At 36.7% G+C, this 21,055-nt stretch overlaps 1 protein-coding gene across 2 annotated transcripts in view; it reads left to right on the top strand.

Moving 5' to 3' along the window:
- AGPS (alkylglycerone phosphate synthase) overlaps positions 1–21,055 on the top strand; it is a 52,909-nt gene that overhangs the window by 18,358 nt on the left and 13,496 nt on the right. For both annotated transcript variants that reach the window (XM_050340240.1, XM_050340239.1), the window contains exons 4-15: positions 2,174–2,294; positions 2,382–2,456; positions 4,087–4,158; positions 5,979–6,058; positions 8,247–8,327; positions 9,394–9,519; positions 11,568–11,676; positions 12,110–12,237; positions 14,838–14,889; positions 17,153–17,229; positions 19,271–19,383; positions 20,968–21,037. In XM_050340240.1, the coding sequence (XP_050196197.1) occupies positions 2,174–2,294; positions 2,382–2,456; positions 4,087–4,158; positions 5,979–6,058; positions 8,247–8,327; positions 9,394–9,519; positions 11,568–11,676; positions 12,110–12,237; positions 14,838–14,889; positions 17,153–17,229; positions 19,271–19,383; positions 20,968–21,037 (1,104 nt within the window). The remainder of the gene's footprint in view (positions 1–2,173; positions 2,295–2,381; positions 2,457–4,086; positions 4,159–5,978; positions 6,059–8,246; positions 8,328–9,393; positions 9,520–11,567; positions 11,677–12,109; positions 12,238–14,837; positions 14,890–17,152; positions 17,230–19,270; positions 19,384–20,967; positions 21,038–21,055) is intronic.

The raw sequence follows: 21,055 nt of genomic DNA, 5'->3' as shown, positions 1-21,055 counted from the left end.
TGACTGGTTCCTAAAATCATGATCTCTCAATAGCGGTGTGCCTCTCACCTAACAACACTTAATTTCAGCCTCTGTGTTTTTAGGTGACAGTGTGAATATATTGGAGGGAAAAGCCTTTTTCTCATCTGTCTGACAGCTTATTTCAAAAAGTACAACATTAAAACAAGTCAGGATGGCACATATCCTCTTCCAGGAGTCAAATCCTTCTTAGTTTCATTACATCGTGTGTCCCATAGGAAAATTCTAAACCAAACATTTGGCTATCCTTTTGAACCTGTAAATTATATTGGCTATCAGTAATGAACATCTCATGCAGCTGTTTCTTTCTGAATTATTGTTGTGAGTACTCTTAATTTCTACATAACCTTACATAGTTCCTTGTAGTGCACACTGGTAGGCAAGTTCCATCGCCATGGATCTTTTAAGTATCTGAAGACTTTTTCCTGTGGAAGTTTAAATCTTTCCTTCTTCAGCTCTCACAACTTTGAGACTCAACCCATTCAGAATAGACTGCTACTGTTGTGACATATGGGATATTATTAATCTCTGATTTCCTTGCTGTTAGCTTGTTAACTGGTACTATCTTCTAAGATTTTATCTTAAAACACGTACTGGCAAAAAGTATAAGCTTTCCTGGAGGTTATATAGAGCAAAGAGAGGCAAAACTCTGTTCCAGGAAAGAAAAAAATTCTTTGACTGTGGAACATTAGTGCAAAATAGTTTTTGGTGGTAGGGCTCTAAGCAAGCTCTTTGTGGCCTCCCTCAGCAGCGTGTAGTCTTTTCTGGTAACTCTATAACAAAAGTGCGAGCGCATTCCTCTCTTTGGGTTGATGTCAGTTAATTTGCCAGCAAGGTTCTCATGACAGAAATATGAAAGCAATACACTCTTTTAACTAATTTCTCTGCAACTCCTGATTTTTGAATCTGTATTTAAATTAAAAGAGATGTGGTAAAAAACCTTTCATTTCTACTCTTAGACTTGAGGGACTTTGCTGAGAGGAAGTAAGATTCTTGACCAACGTTTTCTTTTGAAATAGGACTTGAAGTGAAAAAGTTATATTTTAGTCATAAGACAAACTTTTTATCTAATTAAAGAACTCCTTAATTGGAGGCCGTTTGTAATAGAAGACATATTCCTTTAGGGAAATTACCCATATTTGCTCCATTTTTAAGGAGAAAAAAAAAATGGGATTTTTTTTTTTTTTGGAACCTTCAAAGCACATAGAAGTGTTACACTTAACATCCGCAAAGACTTTTTGACTTTTTTCTTTTAACCAGATCCTGTAAATTCTCATTCTTTAAGTGTGTTTAAAAAGTTGACACATGAGCTATATTTTTATGTGCCCAATAATCTAAAGTGGACTTGAGAAAAGAGAGTTAAGTGGCAAGATCTGCACTTTGAGAAACCATAAGAGTACTAGACAAGACATCTTTCAGAAGGACCTGGAAGAATGGGTCATTAGAAAACTTTAGGCAGAGGTTCTCCCCCTAGACTTACAGAACCTTGATTCGAGGCCTGTTGGTAAGTCAAAATGTCCCGTGTAGCTTCTTTGGAAGAAAAACTTTTTTCCAAGGTGTTATTGGGACTTCTGCCTGGGGGCTTTCTGGAAACGTCTTCATGTTTGTGACTCAACATGGATTTTATGAACTGTCTTATGGGTGAAGTCTATTTAAAGCATGCCAGTTATGTGATGTCAGTTGTGTCTGATATCAAACTTAGTTGTGCCTTGCACTGGATTTCTGATTAGGCTTTGGTCCAATTCGAATGGGAATTGGGGGAAACTAGGTTAGTGAAAACTGAAAACTCAAGTAAAAGAATTTGCAGAGTTGTAGTGGCTTTAGTATATACATACTATTGAGTATTTTGGGAAGTCTTAAAATAGGTATTTTGTTCAATATGCACTCATAAGCTAGCGTATTTTTCCAAATTTGTCAGGAGGAAGAAAGGTAAGAATGTGCTACTGAAATAAAACTTCTTGTGTGCATATAGTCAGCTGAGTAGTAGTTAGGATAAGTTGGATTGGTGGCTGAAGATCTGGAGGAGAACTGATTTCTTTCTGATCTGGAATAGTTGTGTTTGGGTATCAGTGTTAGCCTGTTTTTATTATTTCTGTTGTATAGAAATGCTGTAAGAGTGAACCTGTCTTTAATGAACTTATTTCTTGTATTATAGGCATCCTTAAACGTTAATGATGTACCTCCATCCATTGTAAATGAAGAATTTCTTCAGGATCTTATAGCCACTAAAATCTCATACTCCCAGGATGCAGAAGATAGGGTATTCAGAGCTCATGGTGAGAGAACTTTGTGTAACTTTGTGTAACTCTGCTGCTTTTGCTGCTTCCTTGTTTGAACTTGTTAACTTATTGTTTGTGTTTCAGGTCACTGCCTACATGAGATATTTGTACTCAGGGAAGGAATGTTTAAGCGAATTCCTGATATAGTTGTATGGCCTGGTAAGCTTTAATTGTCTTATTCTCTCTTCTGATCTGGGAGGCCAATGTTTGCTAAACTCCAGTGCTTTGTAGTCATGGGGAAGCTGTGTCTTGGTTTACTGACTTATCTTTACAGAAACTGAAGGAGTTCTCTCATGAATGGTTATTATGATTATTTAACATCTGAACTGCAGCTTGTCTGTGAAATCCCATCATTTTTGGGGGATGTCAAATTTACTATTAAATATAGCTGAGGCTTCTGTTAGCACATGAATTCATGACTTAAATAACCATAGTGTAATGTGAACCTGTATGTTCACCAAGTCGTTGTCTAAATGGCAATCCAGATTCTGATTTTTAAAGGCACACATGATGGTAGAAGGGTAGTGAAATCTTTGTATTAAAGAACTTTGTTTTATGACATGCTGTACTTCAGTAAAAACTCCTATCAGAACACTTTACAGAGGATCGCTGACTTGAAGAAAGAGCAGTGCAATCTGAGTATAGTCTAGGCCCACTTTAAATACAGTAATAACTAATGCTGTTACAGATAATCTATAGCAGAAAATGTGCTTCTTTCCGGTCTAGTAGAAGGATACAAAAACTTTCTTTGCTTCAGTCATGTGCCTCTGATCACTAAGAACTACTTCATGTGCTGTTCATCAGTAGTGAACCAAAAGGTTATTTGATCTGAGTACCTGTCAATTTCTGTTCAACTGTATCAATTCAGTTCTTTCCTGCCCTTTTATAACTTTGATAGCTGCACTGCATTACCCAAAAAATTTGTATAAGAACTTAATCCTAGGTCAGTTTCACCTCCTTTATTTAGAGGAAAAAATCACATATGGAAAACATTCAAAGAGGCGCTGTAAGATGCAATTCATTACTTGAGAACAGGTACTTATGTGACAGCACTGGTGACTATGAACAGTACTTGCCATAGCTTGTGTTTTGTGTAGCTCCAAAAGCAGCTGAAAAAAAATTATTAACTACTTTATTTTAAACTGCTCTGTATGGCAAGAGCAAAGTAGCTAGAGTTTGAAAACCATTTATTTAGTCCTGCTCATTCTCTGCTATTTGTACAAACTCATGTACAAACTGTATTTGATCTCTTTTTTCATCCTTTAATTAGTCTCTGCACAAGCATTTCTGCTTCCCTCTTTGTCCAGATACAGAATGCATTTTGAAGAACTAAATTTCACCAGTAATATCACTTCTGAAAATGAATGTTAACCAGGAAGAAAAGATGTGGTGTTCAGTTTTTAGAAGAGACTTATTTCTCACTTAAAATAAATTGGACAGCCTATTTTCAATAAAAGCTTTAATCTTGATTTGTTCTCCAAGATACTGAGATAAATTGTTAACTGTTTGGTAGCCCATCTGGCCCTGAGAATTTGTAGGAGGTCTAAATCCATGAGAAGAGCAAAAGACTTAAGACTGGTTAGTTTTTCAAATGTAGAGTTGTTTGAGGTCTAAACTTTACTCTGTAATGCCAGTAGTTCTGAACTCAGCTCTTATCTAACTTTGAAATGCCTTCCCTCCTGCTGTCAGAAAAGGAACTGCTGCTTATTCAGGCTGCGGTACTTTGTAATAAGCAAATAATAGTACTAAGCAGAACTCATGTTTTTGTTAACTGTTTGGACTTTTTTAGTTTGCCATGAAGACGTAGTTAAAATTGTGGAATTAGCCTGCAAACACAATCTCTGCATAATACCGTTTGGTGGTAAGTGTTATGAAATCTCGTATCTGTTTAAGGTCATTAGTGAAAATGCATTCTACTTTAATTTAAATATGTGTTCTTAGTCATATAGAATGCCAATAATTCAATAGTTAGATTTTTTTAGTAGTATTTTAAATGTGGTTTTAATTTTTTTTATGATCCCGAGGTATTAAAAGCAGCTATATTCAATTTAGTGGAAGTCATCAAAAGTATGTCAGTGCCTTGAATATTGAATGTACAAGAGGAATAACTATATGAAGCTGAAATCTACCTCTGTGCCTTGGAAATCTTCTAGGAAATAAGTCAGGAGGTTCAAATATTTGTATTAGATTTACCATGGTTTTGGATGCTTTACTTGTGCTCTATTCCCACAACATGTATAAATTAGTGGGGGGGTTGTTGTACTGTTGAAGTTTCAGGGAGGATTGCATTCAAATACTGTACTGCAAAATAATTCCAATTTCCCTTTAGACATTTTTCAGTTTGAAAGGTAGAGACTCCTGTGGCAAGGGGTTTTCAGGAAGTGTTCAACAGACAGAGTACGGGTAAAGACCTGTACAATCTATGTCTTTCTCAACCTAAAGAATTTCTTGAGGACTTCAGGTTTTTAATTGTGGATGCTTTTTCCTTTAAGCCACCTCAAGTAGAGGTGTGAGCTACCTTATTTTGACATAGAGCTCAGGGAACATGGGATGTCAGCTTTCATGAGCTCATTCTGTGGGAAGGTTTTTGTCAAAAACTCTTAAATCTGTGGTATAAATCTGCGTGTTTTATTTAGTACTTGCTTATGCTGTAGGAGTATAGCCTTTGTAGGAAGGATATTTACTGTTTGAGAAGATGAGCATATCACTTGATGGCAATATCAGATTTGTGGAGCTGGTTCCTCCTTAAAACAGTCTCACCCTTGCCAGATGCATCTGGAGACCTGCAAGACCATTAAAAGGTCTTTACCAGTACCACCTTGGTACTAGTAAACTGCTATAGCTGAAAGCAGTGATATTGACTATTTCTTGTTCAATGACCAGGACACAGAAAGATCTTCAGGTTGTTTTCCAAGTTTGTTTATAGTAAACTACAGTCAGCTCGTGGAGTTATTACAGTAGGGGCTGGTATTTAAGGAAAATGTCACTGAAAACAAAGGTAATGGGGTTTAGTGTTCTTGAGGAGTGTTTTATTAGCTGATACTGTCTCTGTACTTGCCATTGACTGCCCTTCTTGTAGCCTGCTGTAGATGTCTTTAGCATCCTATTTTCTCTTTTCCAATGGCTTTTGCAGTCTTAGAGAAATGAAAGGCTTCTTGGCATCCTGTAGAGACATATTAGAAAACTGGAGAAGTCTGACATTTGATTTCATCCATTTTTTTTATACTTATGCCCTTTCAGTCTATATTTTACTTTTAGATAAGTATTACATTCCTATATTAGGTAGACTTCTTAAGTCAGCTTTGTAGATTGAAGTGTAGTGGCTTCCATAGTGGTATCTAAACGTGATATAGAAACCATAGCTCTCCGTTTCTTCAAGGCTTTGTAAATTTGTATCCCTCTTTGTTTTAAAACTCTGGGCTGGCCTTAACAAAAGTAGCTGAGGTGGTCACAGAATGTTACGGTGTTTACAGAGTGCTGTTAAAGCATTGTCCAGCTCCACTGCTGCCAGTTTGTGAGAAGGGACAGCCCTAAAAGGCTAATCACTAGCCTCAAACAGTTCGTTCATTCAGTGATCTTACTTTATTAAGTTCCACATCAGAAAGGAGGGAGACAGACATGGTATTGGAAGAAAAGCTACCTGAGAATTTTATGATCACAATATCATTCCCATATTTGCAGGAGGGACAAGTGTCTCTAGTGCCCTTGAATGTCCTGAAGATGAAAAAAGAACAATTGTCTCACTGGATACATCGCAAATGGTATGTTCCTCTTAATGTTTTGTTTAAATTTTTTTAAATTATCCTCCAGTTACATCTTACAGTTACACCGGTGATCACAGGACATTTCTTTCTTTGCCAGAATAAAGTAGGGATGGAAATATTAATCTGTACCATGCATGATTAAATTGATACTCCTTCAGTTTAAGTGATATTTCTCTGATGTTAACCCTGTACTACTTCATATGACCTGTATGTATTTAATAAGAAAAAAGTCACTGCTAAGCCTTCTTATAGCAACTTTAAGTGAAAATCAGGGAAGCCACTCATCTTCTATACTGGAACTTGCATCTGATGTTAAATGAAAAGCTAAGAGGAAGTTGCTATTGCAAATTTCACTAGTTTTTGCAGACTTTAAATTACTTAAAGCAAAGATTAGGAAGGTGACCTAGTATCTATAAATCACCTTGAAGGATAAACTTTCAAGAAAAAAAGTCTATTTTTTCTGGTGTAGATAACATCTTGAGAATGTGAAGTTCATAGCTTTATGGCAGTCTAGAAATGAAGTTCTGTGAAATTTATTGCTAGTTTTCATCTTTCCATTATGAAGGAGCTTTATACTTTTAAAATGATAGCTTTATGGCTACATAGTAATGAGATGCTTCAGGAAGAGCTCTGTATCTTTGATGTAAGGCTCTACTGCCTCCAAATACCTGCTCAGCTTAATTCTTTTAGCCTTGAAGGCAAGATCTGGCGTTGGGCTCCATTTTCTCCACTCAGTCAGCGGTCCTTCAGTTAAACTTGTTTCTCTCTATTTTTAGCTACAAAGTGGTATTTTCTGCAGAGGTATTAGTTGCATATTGAAGGAAGCTCTTCAGGTGTCTGTGTGGAGTGAAATCCAAAGAGTATAGTAGTGACTCAGGCCTTCATTTGAACTCATTGATTTATAGGCCAAAGCTTTGACTTCTGTTGGGGAGTGGGAAGGAAATGTTGTTAATTCTTACTATCATGGTTCTTTGTCAGCTAGATATGTAAGTATGCAGTGAGTTAGAAAATAGACCACCTTCATGCATCTTGAATGACTGCCAGCCAATTCTTGTAAACATTAATGAAGAGGGAAAATAAGGAAACTAAGGTGAAAAGAAGCATTGTCAGAATGTTAAAACCTGTGTATGTCGGAGCAGTTAAGATGGTTACCTGAGCTTTGCTTTTTTAATATGTATATGTATTAACATATATATGTAGTGTCTGTATTAGATAAAAACTGATTAATGTAAGCATCTGAGATAATTTATACAGTTTATGTTGAAACTGAAGGTGTCTAGAAGGAGCTGAATTAATTGGCTTTGAATAATTAGACCATACTTTTTGAGGGGGAGACAATTTTTTTAAATTTAAGTTTGACTACAAGATGTCTACATTTCTTTAATTTGAAAAATCAAGGCAGAGAGAAGTTACAGCTGTTCTCCTTCCATATGATATTAATACACAGAGTTATCCAAGTACACCAGAAGTGTACTAAACAATAGAGGAGCAGCAGAAACTTCTAAAGTGTCCCTAGTATATTTGTTAAGTTCCTTAACCATATTTGTTAAGTTTCTCCTTCATGTGAACTGTCCTCACGGAGAATCGTGCTTAGTGCACCGTGTAACTTGCAGTGTTTACTACTTTTCCTGTTTAGTAGCATATGCTGATGGGACAGTGAGTGTCTCGTCAGACAATATGATGTAATCCTTCCAAGTATCTTAAACTTCTGAAGTATGTACCTACTGTGGCATTCTGGTGTACTGTGTCAAAATCCAAGAGCTGAACTGGAATAACTGAAAGCACTCTATTTAACCGATGCAGTTGAAGAGTACTTGGTGTATTCTTAATGTTCAGATAGTCAGATTCAGGTACCTTCAGTCATGTTAATTGTGGAAATCATCGTATTGCTTAACCCCTGTAAGAGTTTTGACTTAATTATTTCTGGCTTTTTTGCTTTGTTTCTGTGAACATTCCTAGTATAAATTGACTAATAAGTCTGTTACTCCCTTATAGTGGTGACTTTATAGATTGAAACCTTAGTGTATCTGTTTGAGGGAGTGAAGAGGCTCAGCTTCCACAGCTGTAATAACTGGCGTGGTATTAATAGTAAATTGTATGACCAAGCATGTTGATCCTAGCATTAGGAAGGGAAAAACCAAAAATTTTGAACACTGGTTCTTACTTTTGATTGACTTTTCAACAGAATCGGATTCTCTGGATAGATGAGAAAAACTTAACAGCTTGTGTAGAAGCTGGCATTGTTGGACAAGATCTGGAAAAACAGGTATTTTTATCTGGTTAAGTGGCTAGTATTTTTTCATATTTTTCTTAGGTGTTCCTCACGTCTTGTCCAAAGCATTGAAGTCTAGTTTAATCCCTGTGTGTTTCATGCAGCTGGTGTGGTAAGAATTACATGCATTGGCTGTGAACCAACCCTCCCTAGTATATGACCAGTAAACATACAAAGCCACAAGTTCCTCTAATATGAGAGAGAACCATGAGGTAGATGAATCACCATAACTTAAAGACTTTCAATCTTTAAGTTAGAACCACTTCCTGCAATAGAACATAGTTTGTGATCCACATTGTGTGGTGTACTTAAGTACCCCTGTCCAACGTTGTTATCAGTTGGTCAGTGCAGATTGATTATCTCAAAGGCATTAATGCAGTTACCACTTAATGTGAGACTACTTGGTCTTTAATTCTTGCTGTCAACAGCTTCAGTGTTGTAATTCTGGGGGCATCCAGTCAACCTCAGGTGCAGATGGTAAAGCCAACTTAATACAGAAAAATGAGAAACCAGTGACTACTTAATGTACAGGAATGTGTGATCTGCATCACAAATAGTTGACAGTGTTGCATACAGGAAGCCCAACCAGATGGCTGTGTATTAAAACACATCTCTCCTTGAGAGAATTAAGTACAGGCAATTTACTCACATTTTCTGTCAGACCTGCTGCATAGAAAATAGGATAGAAAGAACAAGAGATTAAATGCCTTATTTATTGGCAGCATTTGTGCAAAGTTGGCACTTACTTAGTTATAACTTTTTCCATATGTATTTAAATGTGCAGCTTCTTTTGAACAATAGAGGTCCTTTAAAATATGGGGCAGCAGTATTATAGGGTGATCCGTGGCAGTGTGTGCACAGTAGAACTAGAATCAATTTGCATTCCATGTACATATCAAAGATAAAACTTGTGCTTGAATAAATTGGTGTGTGATTGGGATACTTATTTTGGAAAAAAAAAAAAAACAAAACCAAAACAAACCAAACAAATACAGAGTATTGAATTTGAAGTACTAAGCCAATGCAGGCTCTGTAGGATGTGCTTTTTTCCTTTCTTTAGCTTGCTGAAAGTGGCTTCTGTACAGGCCATGAACCAGACTCCATGGAGTTCAGCTCACTAGGAGGATGGGTAGCAACACGAGCATCAGGCATGAAAAAAAACATCTATGGAAACATTGAAGATCTGGTAAATAGTTTTAATACTTTTTCTAATTATTCTGTTCCAAGATTTAACTTTAATAATGACTCACAATGAGAGAAAGGAAAAGTAAATTGTGATTCTTTGTGTGATACAGTTTTGGCATCAAATCTTGACTGAAGTGCTTGTTTGCTTACTTATGTTATTAATGGTAATAATCCTTACCACTGATCTAAAAGTAATTTTCATTTGGGTACTCACTGTGTAGCCTAAGGAATTGTTACCCTGTCCCGACTCTGGTGCTGTCTTCTACCACTTTGTGCTCTCTGTTAATCCAGTAACAATCCTGTCAAGCTTTTAGGGTGATTCCAGAATTCCCATGTTTTCTCCTATTTGTTATGTGTACCTGAAGATGTCTAGTTGGACTATCTAACTCTGACAGCAAGCTAGCTCTTCCCACCTTTCTGGATCCCCCTAGGCTAGTAGTTTTTTTCAGATCAGTAGGCTGATCTAACTGACCATGTGGATGCACAATGGTAAAATCTAATGCCACCACACAGTCTGTAGGAACCCAGAGGAAGGAAGCAATACACTGGGAATGGCAGTATTCTACTCTTGAATTTGTTTTAAGCATCAAAATGGTTCATCTTTATATTAACTCAGGTAATTTTTTTGGTTTTAAGCACACTTTTTGATTTTAAGGTCCACATTTTCTGTTATAATTAATATATTGAAGATATTGAAGCTAAATCATCACTGTTCAGACTTTGCCTGCATTTTTGCTTCAAACTTTCAGCTTTCTCTAGTAGTTTGTACAATAACCCTTCCACACGTGAATTTTTTCATCCTTTCCTGCAGTGCACTCTAGGTAGTGTATCCCTGTCACCTCAGGCCTTTTCTTCAGCACATAGTTCAGACCTGTTTGTTCTGTGCACAGATGTGACACTTCACAGTCAGTGACTGAGCTTGGCAGGAATTACACAGTTTTTATTCAGTAGACCTGGCTGAACTAAAACTAGTAGCACTTAAAGGGTGTCATCGTTCCCCTGCTGCCTGAAGTGTTTCTGAATTTGGATTGTGCTGGGAGTTGTGAAGCAAAGGGCCTTTTTCTTATGGAAGCATAACTTCAGGCTTGAACAGCTTCTGAAATTTTCATTAGGAGGAAATAGGATTGAAAATTGATTCAGAACAGTTCATGGGTTTCAAAATGGCACAGTGAGAATTTTTCAGGGAAGTGTTTACCTTCCAAGGAAACTTTTGTATCTTGAAACAATGTGTTATATAATCTGCCTAAAATACACTTGCTGCAGAATCAGTGGTTCATAAATTACATATAATAAAAATTACTTAGCTATCTGTGCTTGAAAGTTTTAAAGCCATTAATTGAAACTCAGTAATTTTGCTTCATTTAAAGGCATCACTAAAAAAAAACCTGAAACTCCACCCTTCCTTGGTATAAAATAATCAAGTAGAAGATAAAAAGCCCCCCCATCCCGGGCTCTATTGCATGTGCCTGAATATAGCTGGAAGCAAAAATATTGAAAAATATGTTTTAAAAAACAACCTTCTTACCCTACATATGTGTAAGTCTTATGACAGATTTTATATGGATAATCTATTTCACAAAGTCTACTTCTTTCTTTCCTCCTAATGGAAATATTTCTGTAGCAATCAATGGCTGAATTATATTAGCCTTATCGAGCAGCAGTTCTAAAGCAAAACTTAAGCAAAGTTTAAATCCTCACTTTTTTCTTGGAAGTACTGTATATATTCTGGATTAAAATCCTGGTATTTTTAAAGTTCTGTCTACACTGAGAAGCAAAACAGTTTTAACTGGTATTTCCTGCATGTAACCAACAGCTGATATAATGTGCCAAAGAACTGGAAACAGTCTGTTGTGTGGGGAACCATACTGTATTATAAACAATTGTTGGTAATAATCCTTGGGTTATCCAAAAGTTCTTGGGGTTAGAATGCCTAAAATCTACAAAACTGAACTGGATCAAGTTTAATATTGTTTGTAGAAAAGAAATATAATAAAAATTGTGCTTAATGCTAGTATTTCTAATCATTGCATATTGATATTGTTTAAACAGGTGATTCATATAAAAATGGTAACTCCTAGAGGAATAGTAGAAAAAAACTGTCAAGTACCTCGCATGTCAACAGGACCCGATATCCATCACTTCATTATGGGATCTGAAGGTATAAACACAGCATCTTCACTTACTGCATCTTAATTCAGCTTCTGTAGTGGATTGATTGTTTGAACATCTTTAATGCTGTGGTTTCCGGTGTGTTGATAGGTGGCATTGTGCAGACAAAATTTCTAGTGTTAGGATAATATATTGAGACCTTAATTAGGACTGTGAAGTTAAACAGCCTTTAACGGTGCTTTAAACAGACCTGTGGAGTTAGCCTACAAGTCTAGTTACAAACATCATCATTTAGAGGATTTTTTTTTTTAAGAATTCACCATGTAGCTAGTCAGATATAAATCCACTACTACTGCAAACTGAATTTTTGGGATTTCAGATTTATGTTAACTTACAGCATCCTGGTAAGCAGTTGTTAAGTTGGGTAACTTGCAAGAAGTTTATCCTGGAAAATTTTGCTCAGTTTTTCTTTTCTCCTGAAGGAACCCTTGGAGTGGTTACTGAAGTCACGATAAAGATTCGTCCAATCCCTGAATACCAGAAGTATGGCTCTGTGGTCTTCCCCAACTTTGAACGAGGGGTGGCCTGCTTAAGGGAAGTGGCAAAGCAGGTAAAGAAAAGCTGGATGTTGGCTTCGCTCAAGGACATGGATTCTAGCATAGGGATGTAGATGCTTTAGTATTTATGGCATTTGATAACTGAGAATCTGAGATAGGAATCTCGTAAACATATGTGGTCGATGAAACAGAGTATATGGTCCATGAGGCTTTTGGAAATTATGCAGTTGAGGATTGAGCATTTTATGAGTTTGCTTAGTATTCTGAGCCAAAATGTGGACAGGCCTGTAATGGCTTGTTTCAGTGCAAGTTATTTGTGTATTGCAGCACAAAAAATTTGGCTTTGCATCTCCTTCAACTGAGAACTTTACCCTCAGATTACTTGTGACTGTATAAAAGGGACCAATATTTAAAGGAATTAAGTTGCAGCGTACAGGTAAAAGACAGTTGAATTTATGGCTCTGAAGTGGCAAAGGAACAAAAGGAATGCAATGGAAGGATGTGGTTTGTGTTTAGAACTCAATTCCTGGAGCACAATGACATGTTCAGGTGAGGTGGGTATTTCAAGGTGCAGTTGTGCTTACACTGTAGTATTTAAATAGAAAATAGTGTAGTCAGATGGTTTCAGGTAGCAAAACTCATACATGGTACCCAAATTCTGTAACACTTTTTCTCCAGGCTATGCTTTCAAACATATCTTACACTGGCTGGCCTCTTTCTCCACTGACTCAATGTTCTTTGCTCAGTGCAAAACGTATCAAGTCGTACATATGAATGGTAGAATGTACCCTGAATTGGGGAAGTAATTTCATAAATGTTTTAATTAATGCAAAACTAAACACAGCTTTACATTTTTTCCAGTGATTGGTCTAAATTAATGGCTTAATGTTCCAAGCCAGATGTTCAAACTGGTATGTGAATGACATGTATATGCTAGTCAGCAGCACTTGCCAGTTTTTCTGTCGTGCTTCTACTGCTAGTGCTTGTCCTTCCTATTAAAGGTACCTAAGCAGACTTTTTGAGAATGCCTAATCATATGGCTGATGAACATTTAAAGTCAGTTAGGGAACTAGTGTCTTTTCCCTGTCTTAGTTAGAAAAGGCAGGGAAAAAGGCACGATTTGCCACTTAATGTTGCTCCATTTCTAAGCTTCTGTTGCTGCTGCTGCTGTTTCACTGCTTATTTGAGCCTGAACTACTTATTCTTCTCTTCTGTTGCCCCTTGCATCAATCTCAGTAACTATTACAATGATTGCTATCTGAAAAGCTGTTTCTTTTATGTAGCAATCCACTTAAATGTAAGAATAATCAACCTGCAGGTTGTGGGTGGGTTGATCTCATTTAAAACCGCTCATATAGCCTTCTTCTGTCAACCTGCCTGGTGAGCTATCTTAGTTTTTCACATTCCTTCTTCCTGTTGGGTGACCAAGGATATATTAACAATATTATGAAGGGTGAACTTGTGAAATTAGATGAACAGATAAGTGTTTCCATATCCATGTGATTAGATGATGACTAGCCTAAAATTCAGACTTTGTCGCATTCCTCTGGTCGTACATTTCAGTATGACTGGACATGACCATCAGAGATTATACAATGGAGGCATATGCATGAAGATGACCTAATTGAAGGCAGCTGTTCTTACTGTCTGTGATTTCTGCACAGTGCAGAATCTAGATTAGACACAGGTATGGATTTTAATTGCAGTCTGATGGCAGAGCATTAGTATATGGGGTCTAGCCAGGATGGAGTTAACTTTCTTCATAGCAGCCTGAGTGATGTTAGCTTTGGTGTTTGAGACCAAAACAGTGTTACCACTGCAGTGTTTTAGCTATTGCTGAACAGTGTGTACACAGTATCAAGGCTTTCTCTGTTTCTTACTCTTCCCACCAACAAGTATATTGGGAGCAGACAGGAGGCTAGAAGGGAAAACAGCTGAAACAAATGACCCAAATTGACCAAAAACAGATATCATAAAACATCATGACCATAAGTAGAACTGGAGGGGGGAGTTTCCCAGGGGTTACCATTGCTTGAAGACTGGCTAGATATTGGTCAGCTGGTGGTAATTGATTGCTTTTTACATCATAATTTTGTGGATTTTTCCCATTTTGCTTATCCAGCTGTCTTTATCTCAACCTGCATATTTTCTCACTTTTGCCCTTCTGATTTTTCTCCCCCATTCCACTGAGGAGAAGGTTGTGTACAACAGCTGTGTAGTGCTTAGCTGCATGCCAGAGTTAACCCTCAACAATTAGACTTTTCCAGTGGATTTGTATTTTAAGTGTATCTCTGATTACACAGCAACATAAGCTTAATGCACTAAACAAGTATTGTATCTTTAGTTCATATGCCAATTTAGAAAAACACTCAAAACTTGAAGGTCAAGGTTTTTTACTGTTCCTATGTTGGCTTGAGGTTAAACTGAAAATTCTCAATGCATTACGTCCAGCCATACTTAAGAGATGTTGCTATTCAAGCAAAAACAAGCTTATAGTCACACCTTTTCAATGATGATGATGGCCATAGGTCTCTGGTATCAAAGTGTGCTTTCTTGTATACTACTTTAAAGTGATATTTTGATTATAATAAATTTTAAAACCAACAATCATTTTATTCTTCCTCCCTCTTATTCCCCTAACTTTGCCTCCAAGAGATGTGCTCCTGCATCAATTCGCCTTGTCGACAATGCACAGTTTCAGTTTGGTAAGTATGTAGATCATCTTGGAGGAGTGTCTGTTTCCAAGGGGTTTTTAATAGCTTAAGTCTGTTTTGGGTCATAATTCTTTTGCTCAAAACTAGTTTAAGAAGGCAATGAACCCGAAGTTTGAACTCCAGATAGTGCCACAACATGTAGTTTCAGAAAACAGAAGCCTGTCTCTGTCTCTGGGGAAATAGTATCAACTAATTGAGTCAGTAAAGAGCTGTGATCTGCATATAAGTACATGAGATGGGGTTTTTTTGCTGCGTTTTCTTTCTTGGCATAGTCTACTGGTGAGTTTGAAATTCTGGAGTCACTTCCTCTATTTTGCTGTAAAGGAGCAGAGATTATAGTTTTGAAGTACAGTACCTGAAACATTTTCTTCCTAAGAGTATTAATGAGAAGTTGGATATGAAAAAAAATTAGAATGCCAGCACTTTACTTTGAAGATAAGTGGTTTGATGCCTTTAAATTTCATGAAAGCATCACAATTGGTACACAGATTCCTTAGAAGTAGCAGGTTTTTTGAAAATATTCTGATGTGGCAATGTTTGATTGAGAGAAGAGTAGTAGGAGAGAAGCAGTAACATACTTGTCCAAAGTAAGCTATCTGTTTTCAAAAGAAGCTCAGATGTAGTAAATGCTGTAATTGTGTGGAAATACAACTAAGCTGTGGGCTTTAAGTCAGTGAAGCTACTAGAAGATTACTCAAGACAAAGATTTTGTGAAATTTCATGTAGTTCAAATACCTAAATAGGACAATGTCAGACGTGCAGAACAATCATTTTTTAGCATTTCTTAGGGAAGCCTGTTACTTTAACTCTAGTAAATTTGACAAAAGATATGTTCTGGCTCAAGATGCTCTCGTGGCGACCTTAAATTCCAAAATTATTACCCAAATAATATTACCCAAAAGCTAATAGCTTGCAGAACTTGAAGGTCCTGCTGAGACCATGCTATTTGGATTGCACCCAGAAGATGAAAATGTGAAGTGTGACTGATCTTGAAAACCCCCATTTCAGTATCACTTCAACAAGTCAGAATTTCTGAAACTTCTTTTGGACAGAAGCCTCAGTGATGAATCTCAACTTCAAATGGCATTAATATGATGATGTTGAGAAAGCTGAATTTCGTTTTTCAAACCAAGGAAATGGGGATTTGTTAGACCCAAGAGCCCAGCAAGCCTTACTTTGCTCCCTCTTTTATGTTACACTCTTTCACTCACACATTTCCAACAGAAGGCAGATGGTTTTTTTTTACTTTTTCATTGGGAAGCACAATTTGACCAATTACAGGCTTGAAACATAGTTTGAGGTATGTCGATACAGGTTTTTCTTGATGCACTATTAAGTAATTTTTTAGCTTCAGATCCTTTTATGATGTGATGCTTTTTTGTGTGCTTAGTTAAGTGTGCTTGGAGGTGTATTCCATGGTTTGTGTCAGCAGAGAGAGTCCCTCCTTACTGATGAGGAAAGAAGAGTAGTCAGTTGCTGAAGTTCAAGGGTTATTCAGGAGGAAATACTTTGTAAAGTATTTTAGAAGAAAGTATCATGTAAATGGTGCATAACTTTTTATGAATTGGGCTCACAGCATGTAGGCCAGATGCCAGGCTGCTAGAGTGAAGCAGTAATGGGAATTCAGAAGTTGTTTGTGACGGAAAACAATGGAACAAACAGTAAAAGACTTTCATCTCAATTAAACCCAGTCCTGAGGCAGAGATGTTAATTTAACAGGCTCCAAGACACCATTTATATATCCTGGTAATTTTAGTTCCCCGTTTGTCATTAAGGAAGCAATTACTAGCTTTATGTAGAAAACTTCACACAAGTGACATAACTGTTAAGGAAAAACTTGCTTAACTTCTAACTTGCACCATTTTTGGCTGTTTGTTTCAGTGGTTTTGGCATAACTTTAAAAAAAAAGGTCACTGATTTTTGCTTAGCTTTGTAGTGTAAAAGCTAATTAAATACTCTCTTAAAAATTTTTCATGTACCATAGGCTTGTGAAATCTAACCTAGGGCAACCTTAATTAAAGCATCAAATATTTGTACACAGTTGAATATATGTCTTCAAAAAAGTAATGAAACCTTTTCCTAAATCATCTTCTAAATGATTAGAGGGAATTCTCTTTGATTTTGATAATTGAAGTGCTCCAAGTGATTCTGGCAATTTTGACTACCGAGCCATTTTTTATTTGCCCATTGAAGTAGGTAGGAATCTTAAGAGCATTGTTTGCCTTAATGCACCTTTTTCTGCTTCTTGCCAAAGGTCATGCTCTTAAACCACAAGTTGCTTCCATTTTTACATCATTTTTGGATGGACTGAAGAAATTCTACATCACAAAGGTAATTTGAGGGCTTACTACTGTTTCAAACTTCGCATGCTATTCATAAAATTCAAGATTTTTTGCCAAACTGCTTCTAATGCAGCTGAGTTTGTGTATTACTGATACTGCAATGTGAGATATGTTAAAGGTGGTTTAATTCAAACTGAGGTTATCTGTTTGAGGAGTTATTACATGAGAGCTGTTGTCACTGTTCATACCTGTAGCTGAGATTAGTGTGCCTTTGTCTGGCAGTAAGTCGGTGACAGGGGGAGACTGGAACCAGTTTATCCAGCAGTGATTATCAGTTAGTACTGATGGAGGGGGGCTAACACTATAGAATATTTTTTACTTCACATATTTTGTCAAGGCATGACCTACCTTGTTAATTCAATGAACTAGAATTTAGTGAGAATCTCAAGATACTTGTCTTGATTTGCCCATGTCAGTTGGCTTTTTGTCTTTCTGGAATTCATCCCTTTGTAACCTAGAATTTGGTGCTAAAATGACACCACTTAGGCTTTTGTATTAAATAATTTGTCTTAATATTGAATTTTCCTCCATAATAGCCAACTAGAGAGTTCCTGCAAATAAGGGTATTCAAATGTAGAAAATTGCATGATCATGGATTTGGATAACTGTTAGATAAGAGGAGGTAAACATTCCATTCATATAAATACGAACAGATACTCATATGAAGCGATATGATAATACCAAGTGCCTTCAAAGAGTGTGCTTACTTTTGAAATACAGTGGCTGGTATTGATTCTGCAGCTTTTTCTTGGACTACTGAAGTGGGAAATAACATGTGTCTGGGGTCTTCTGTTGTTAGGGAATACCTCTTAGGTTTTGAGATGGCCCAGAAATTTTGCCTTCCACCCTGACCTGCTGTAGTGCAGGAATATCTTAAGTAATAAAGGTTTTGGCAGGAAGATTGTTGTCAGGTTGAAACAATCCTAAGGCAGCAGTATCTACTCCTTCTGCAGTCAGCAACAGACATCACTGCTTCTTGGGATATTGTATCACAAAGGGATGTTGTATACCAATTACAATTCTTTCAGCTCTTCAGAGAAAAAAAAATGTGGAGCAACAAGAGAAATGCTATGCAATACTGATGCATAGATCCCAGGCTGGTGACCAATCCTTGGCTCTTATGTTAGGGCTCACTCCCCTGGTGCATATGAGCAACTGCTACTTCAGAGAAATTCCCAGCTGAGATGGGAGGTAGGAATAGACAAAAGGAATCGGTTTAATGATCCTGAGACTGCTATTGCAGGTGTTATTGGGACCAATATGCTCAAATCCATCTTATACCTTATTTCATCTGTGAATCTGGAAATGTTCACTGATAGAAGAATGCCAGGTATTGCTAGGAACTGTATTTCCTCAAGTGCCTCTTGAAGACAACTGTAAGGTGTTAACTGATCATTACAGCCAAAAGATGGCAGAATAGATAAAAGGATTCATACTAAATGAAATACAAGTGGTTCTAGGACAAGGAGGGACTGTAAATACCATCTTAAACTTCAAGGACAGAAATAAAGGTCTATTATCATTGTAGTAAAAATATTTCTTTCTGTTTATTAGCTATGCTGTTTCTGTAGGACTAGTGGGTAAGACAGATCCTTTGCCTGGTGGGGTATATTCAGCTTTGTAGTAGTTTTCATGATGTTTTATTGGGGTACTGGGATTTTCTGTGGCACACTGCTGATACAACTATTCTTAGAGCAGTGACATTTATGGTGGTCATAGTCATCTTCCTACTTTAAAACATCAATAATTGATAGAATATAAATGTCTCTATTGCTCAAAGCATTTAAGACATATTTTTTCTACAGCATGGGTAGACAGCTGTTATGTGTATCCTGCTTTTTAACAGGAGGAAAAAGATGACAGATAATTTCTGTAAATTCTTGAAAGATTTTTTTTTCCCTAAACTTTTCTCTTTGTTGCAGCAATGTTTATTGACCAGAGCACATGCCATGTATTTGAAAAATAAAAACTTGTTGCTTGTATTCTACCACATAGAATATGAATAATGCAAAGTTTGTCTCTCTTCGCAGTTTAAAGGGTTTGATCCCAACGTACTGTGTGTAGCTACCTTGCTCTTCGAGGGTGACAGAGAGAAGGTTCTTCAACATGAAAAGCAAGTCTATGATATTGCCACCAAGTTTGGGTATGCTTTTCAAAGAACTTTTTCAATTGGAAACTGGGCATTAACTATCCAGAAAAAAATAGGTCTGCTGTACTTTTGTAGTGATTACTGTATGGATATGTTCTGAGTTTACTAGTTGGAAGTGGCAGCAATCGATTAGCTATTGAATGTTCTCTTTGTTAAATAAGCCTTGCACTAACTCCTAGGCAACTTTACTGAAAACCTTCAGCTCTCTGTGTATTGCAATTCAATATTTTACTAAATAGAATTGATGTTTTTAGAATGGAAACCAGCCCTTTTAATTGCTTGTTGGCATGGAAGTGGCTTGTTTTGCAATACTAGATTTACATTTTGACTACAGAAGGGGGAGGTAAAATCATAAGGGTAATACTAAATTTTTGCAGAATTGATGGGAGCATATGAATAGAAGAAGCTTGTTTGGTTAAAGGAGTGCAGTGACTTTCTGTCCCACAGACTGTTTTATGTCCTTACAAAGGAACAGAAAGCACTCATTGAAGTGGCAGGCTGAGTAGTGATCAGGTAGTTTCTTCTGCTTTGATTAAGCATGACTGATGAAAACCATCATCAAAAACGTGATTTGTCAAGATGTACTCTTTTTATTTTTAAGAAAGTTTTTGCTAATGTTGGTCTCAGCTATTCAAACGTACATATAAGTATTGTTTTATCCATTTCAAGGCTCTCCTTTCTGAAATTTGTGTTTTCATTGTGCTTTCTTTCTATTACTTTTACTATGAACCCTTTTGTATTTTGGTATTTCAAGATGATGGTGTATTGATAAGGGACATTGGAACTGTTAGAAGATGGTGCTGTTTGTGCTGCTTAGTTAAGGCTATTAGTTAAGTGTTTAATGGTTTAACCTGGTTTAAAATGCTAAACCGTTTAATGCTTTTATAGTCTAATGTGTCTATCCTTCTTCAGGATTTTCTGTCCTTCAGGATGTCTGATTTCACACACACATGCCTTTCTGGGATTTATGGGAACTTCTAGAAAGATTGATTAAGATACATAGCACTTTCTTGTTATTAGAAACCAACAGTTAAAAATAAATGATTGCATAATGATCCTTGATAGACTAGTTAAAGCAGGGCTTCCTTTTTCTTTAGCACTATGGCTTTTGTGTTTTGGTGTTATTTTAGTTCATTCACATCTCTTACACTTTTGGGATCTTAAGTCAGGAATCTTGCTCTCATGACCTGTGAGCATACAAGTGCACAAATTCAGCGTGCTTAGAAACATAGTTACACGTGTTCCTGTAAATTAATATCCAGGATATACTATGTCAACTTGTGTTTCTCTGCTCTCTTGTGAGTTTTGAAGACTGTTATTTTAAGATCACATCAAGTGTTTTGTTATGTTCATCTCTCTTCGGGTTATTGAATGAAAAGACAAATGCAAAGAGTTAAAGGTCTGGTCTGAAGTAAGTTCTGTTTTTTAGTGAAGAGACCCTACTGTTTTCAACTATTTTAACGCAGCTTAGGCAGCTAAACTTGCACATATGTTTAATAGTCAAAGTTATTTTACAAATATTTTTATAAACTGGTGACTGCTTTGCTGGAAAGTGAATTAAGGTCTTGTAAATTACAGTGGCTTGGCAGCAGGAGAAGATAATGGACAGAGAGGATACATGCTGACATTTGTCATCGCATACCTTCGGGTAGGTCAGCTTTTGTTT

Source organism: Myiozetetes cayanensis, unplaced genomic scaffold, assembly GCF_022539395.1.
Source record: "Myiozetetes cayanensis isolate MyiCay16 unplaced genomic scaffold, myiCay2020 scf9, whole genome shotgun sequence".
Classification (NCBI taxonomy): domain Eukaryota; kingdom Metazoa; phylum Chordata; class Aves; order Passeriformes; family Tyrannidae; genus Myiozetetes; species Myiozetetes cayanensis.
This window is presented reverse-complemented; position numbering and strand designations above follow the sequence as displayed.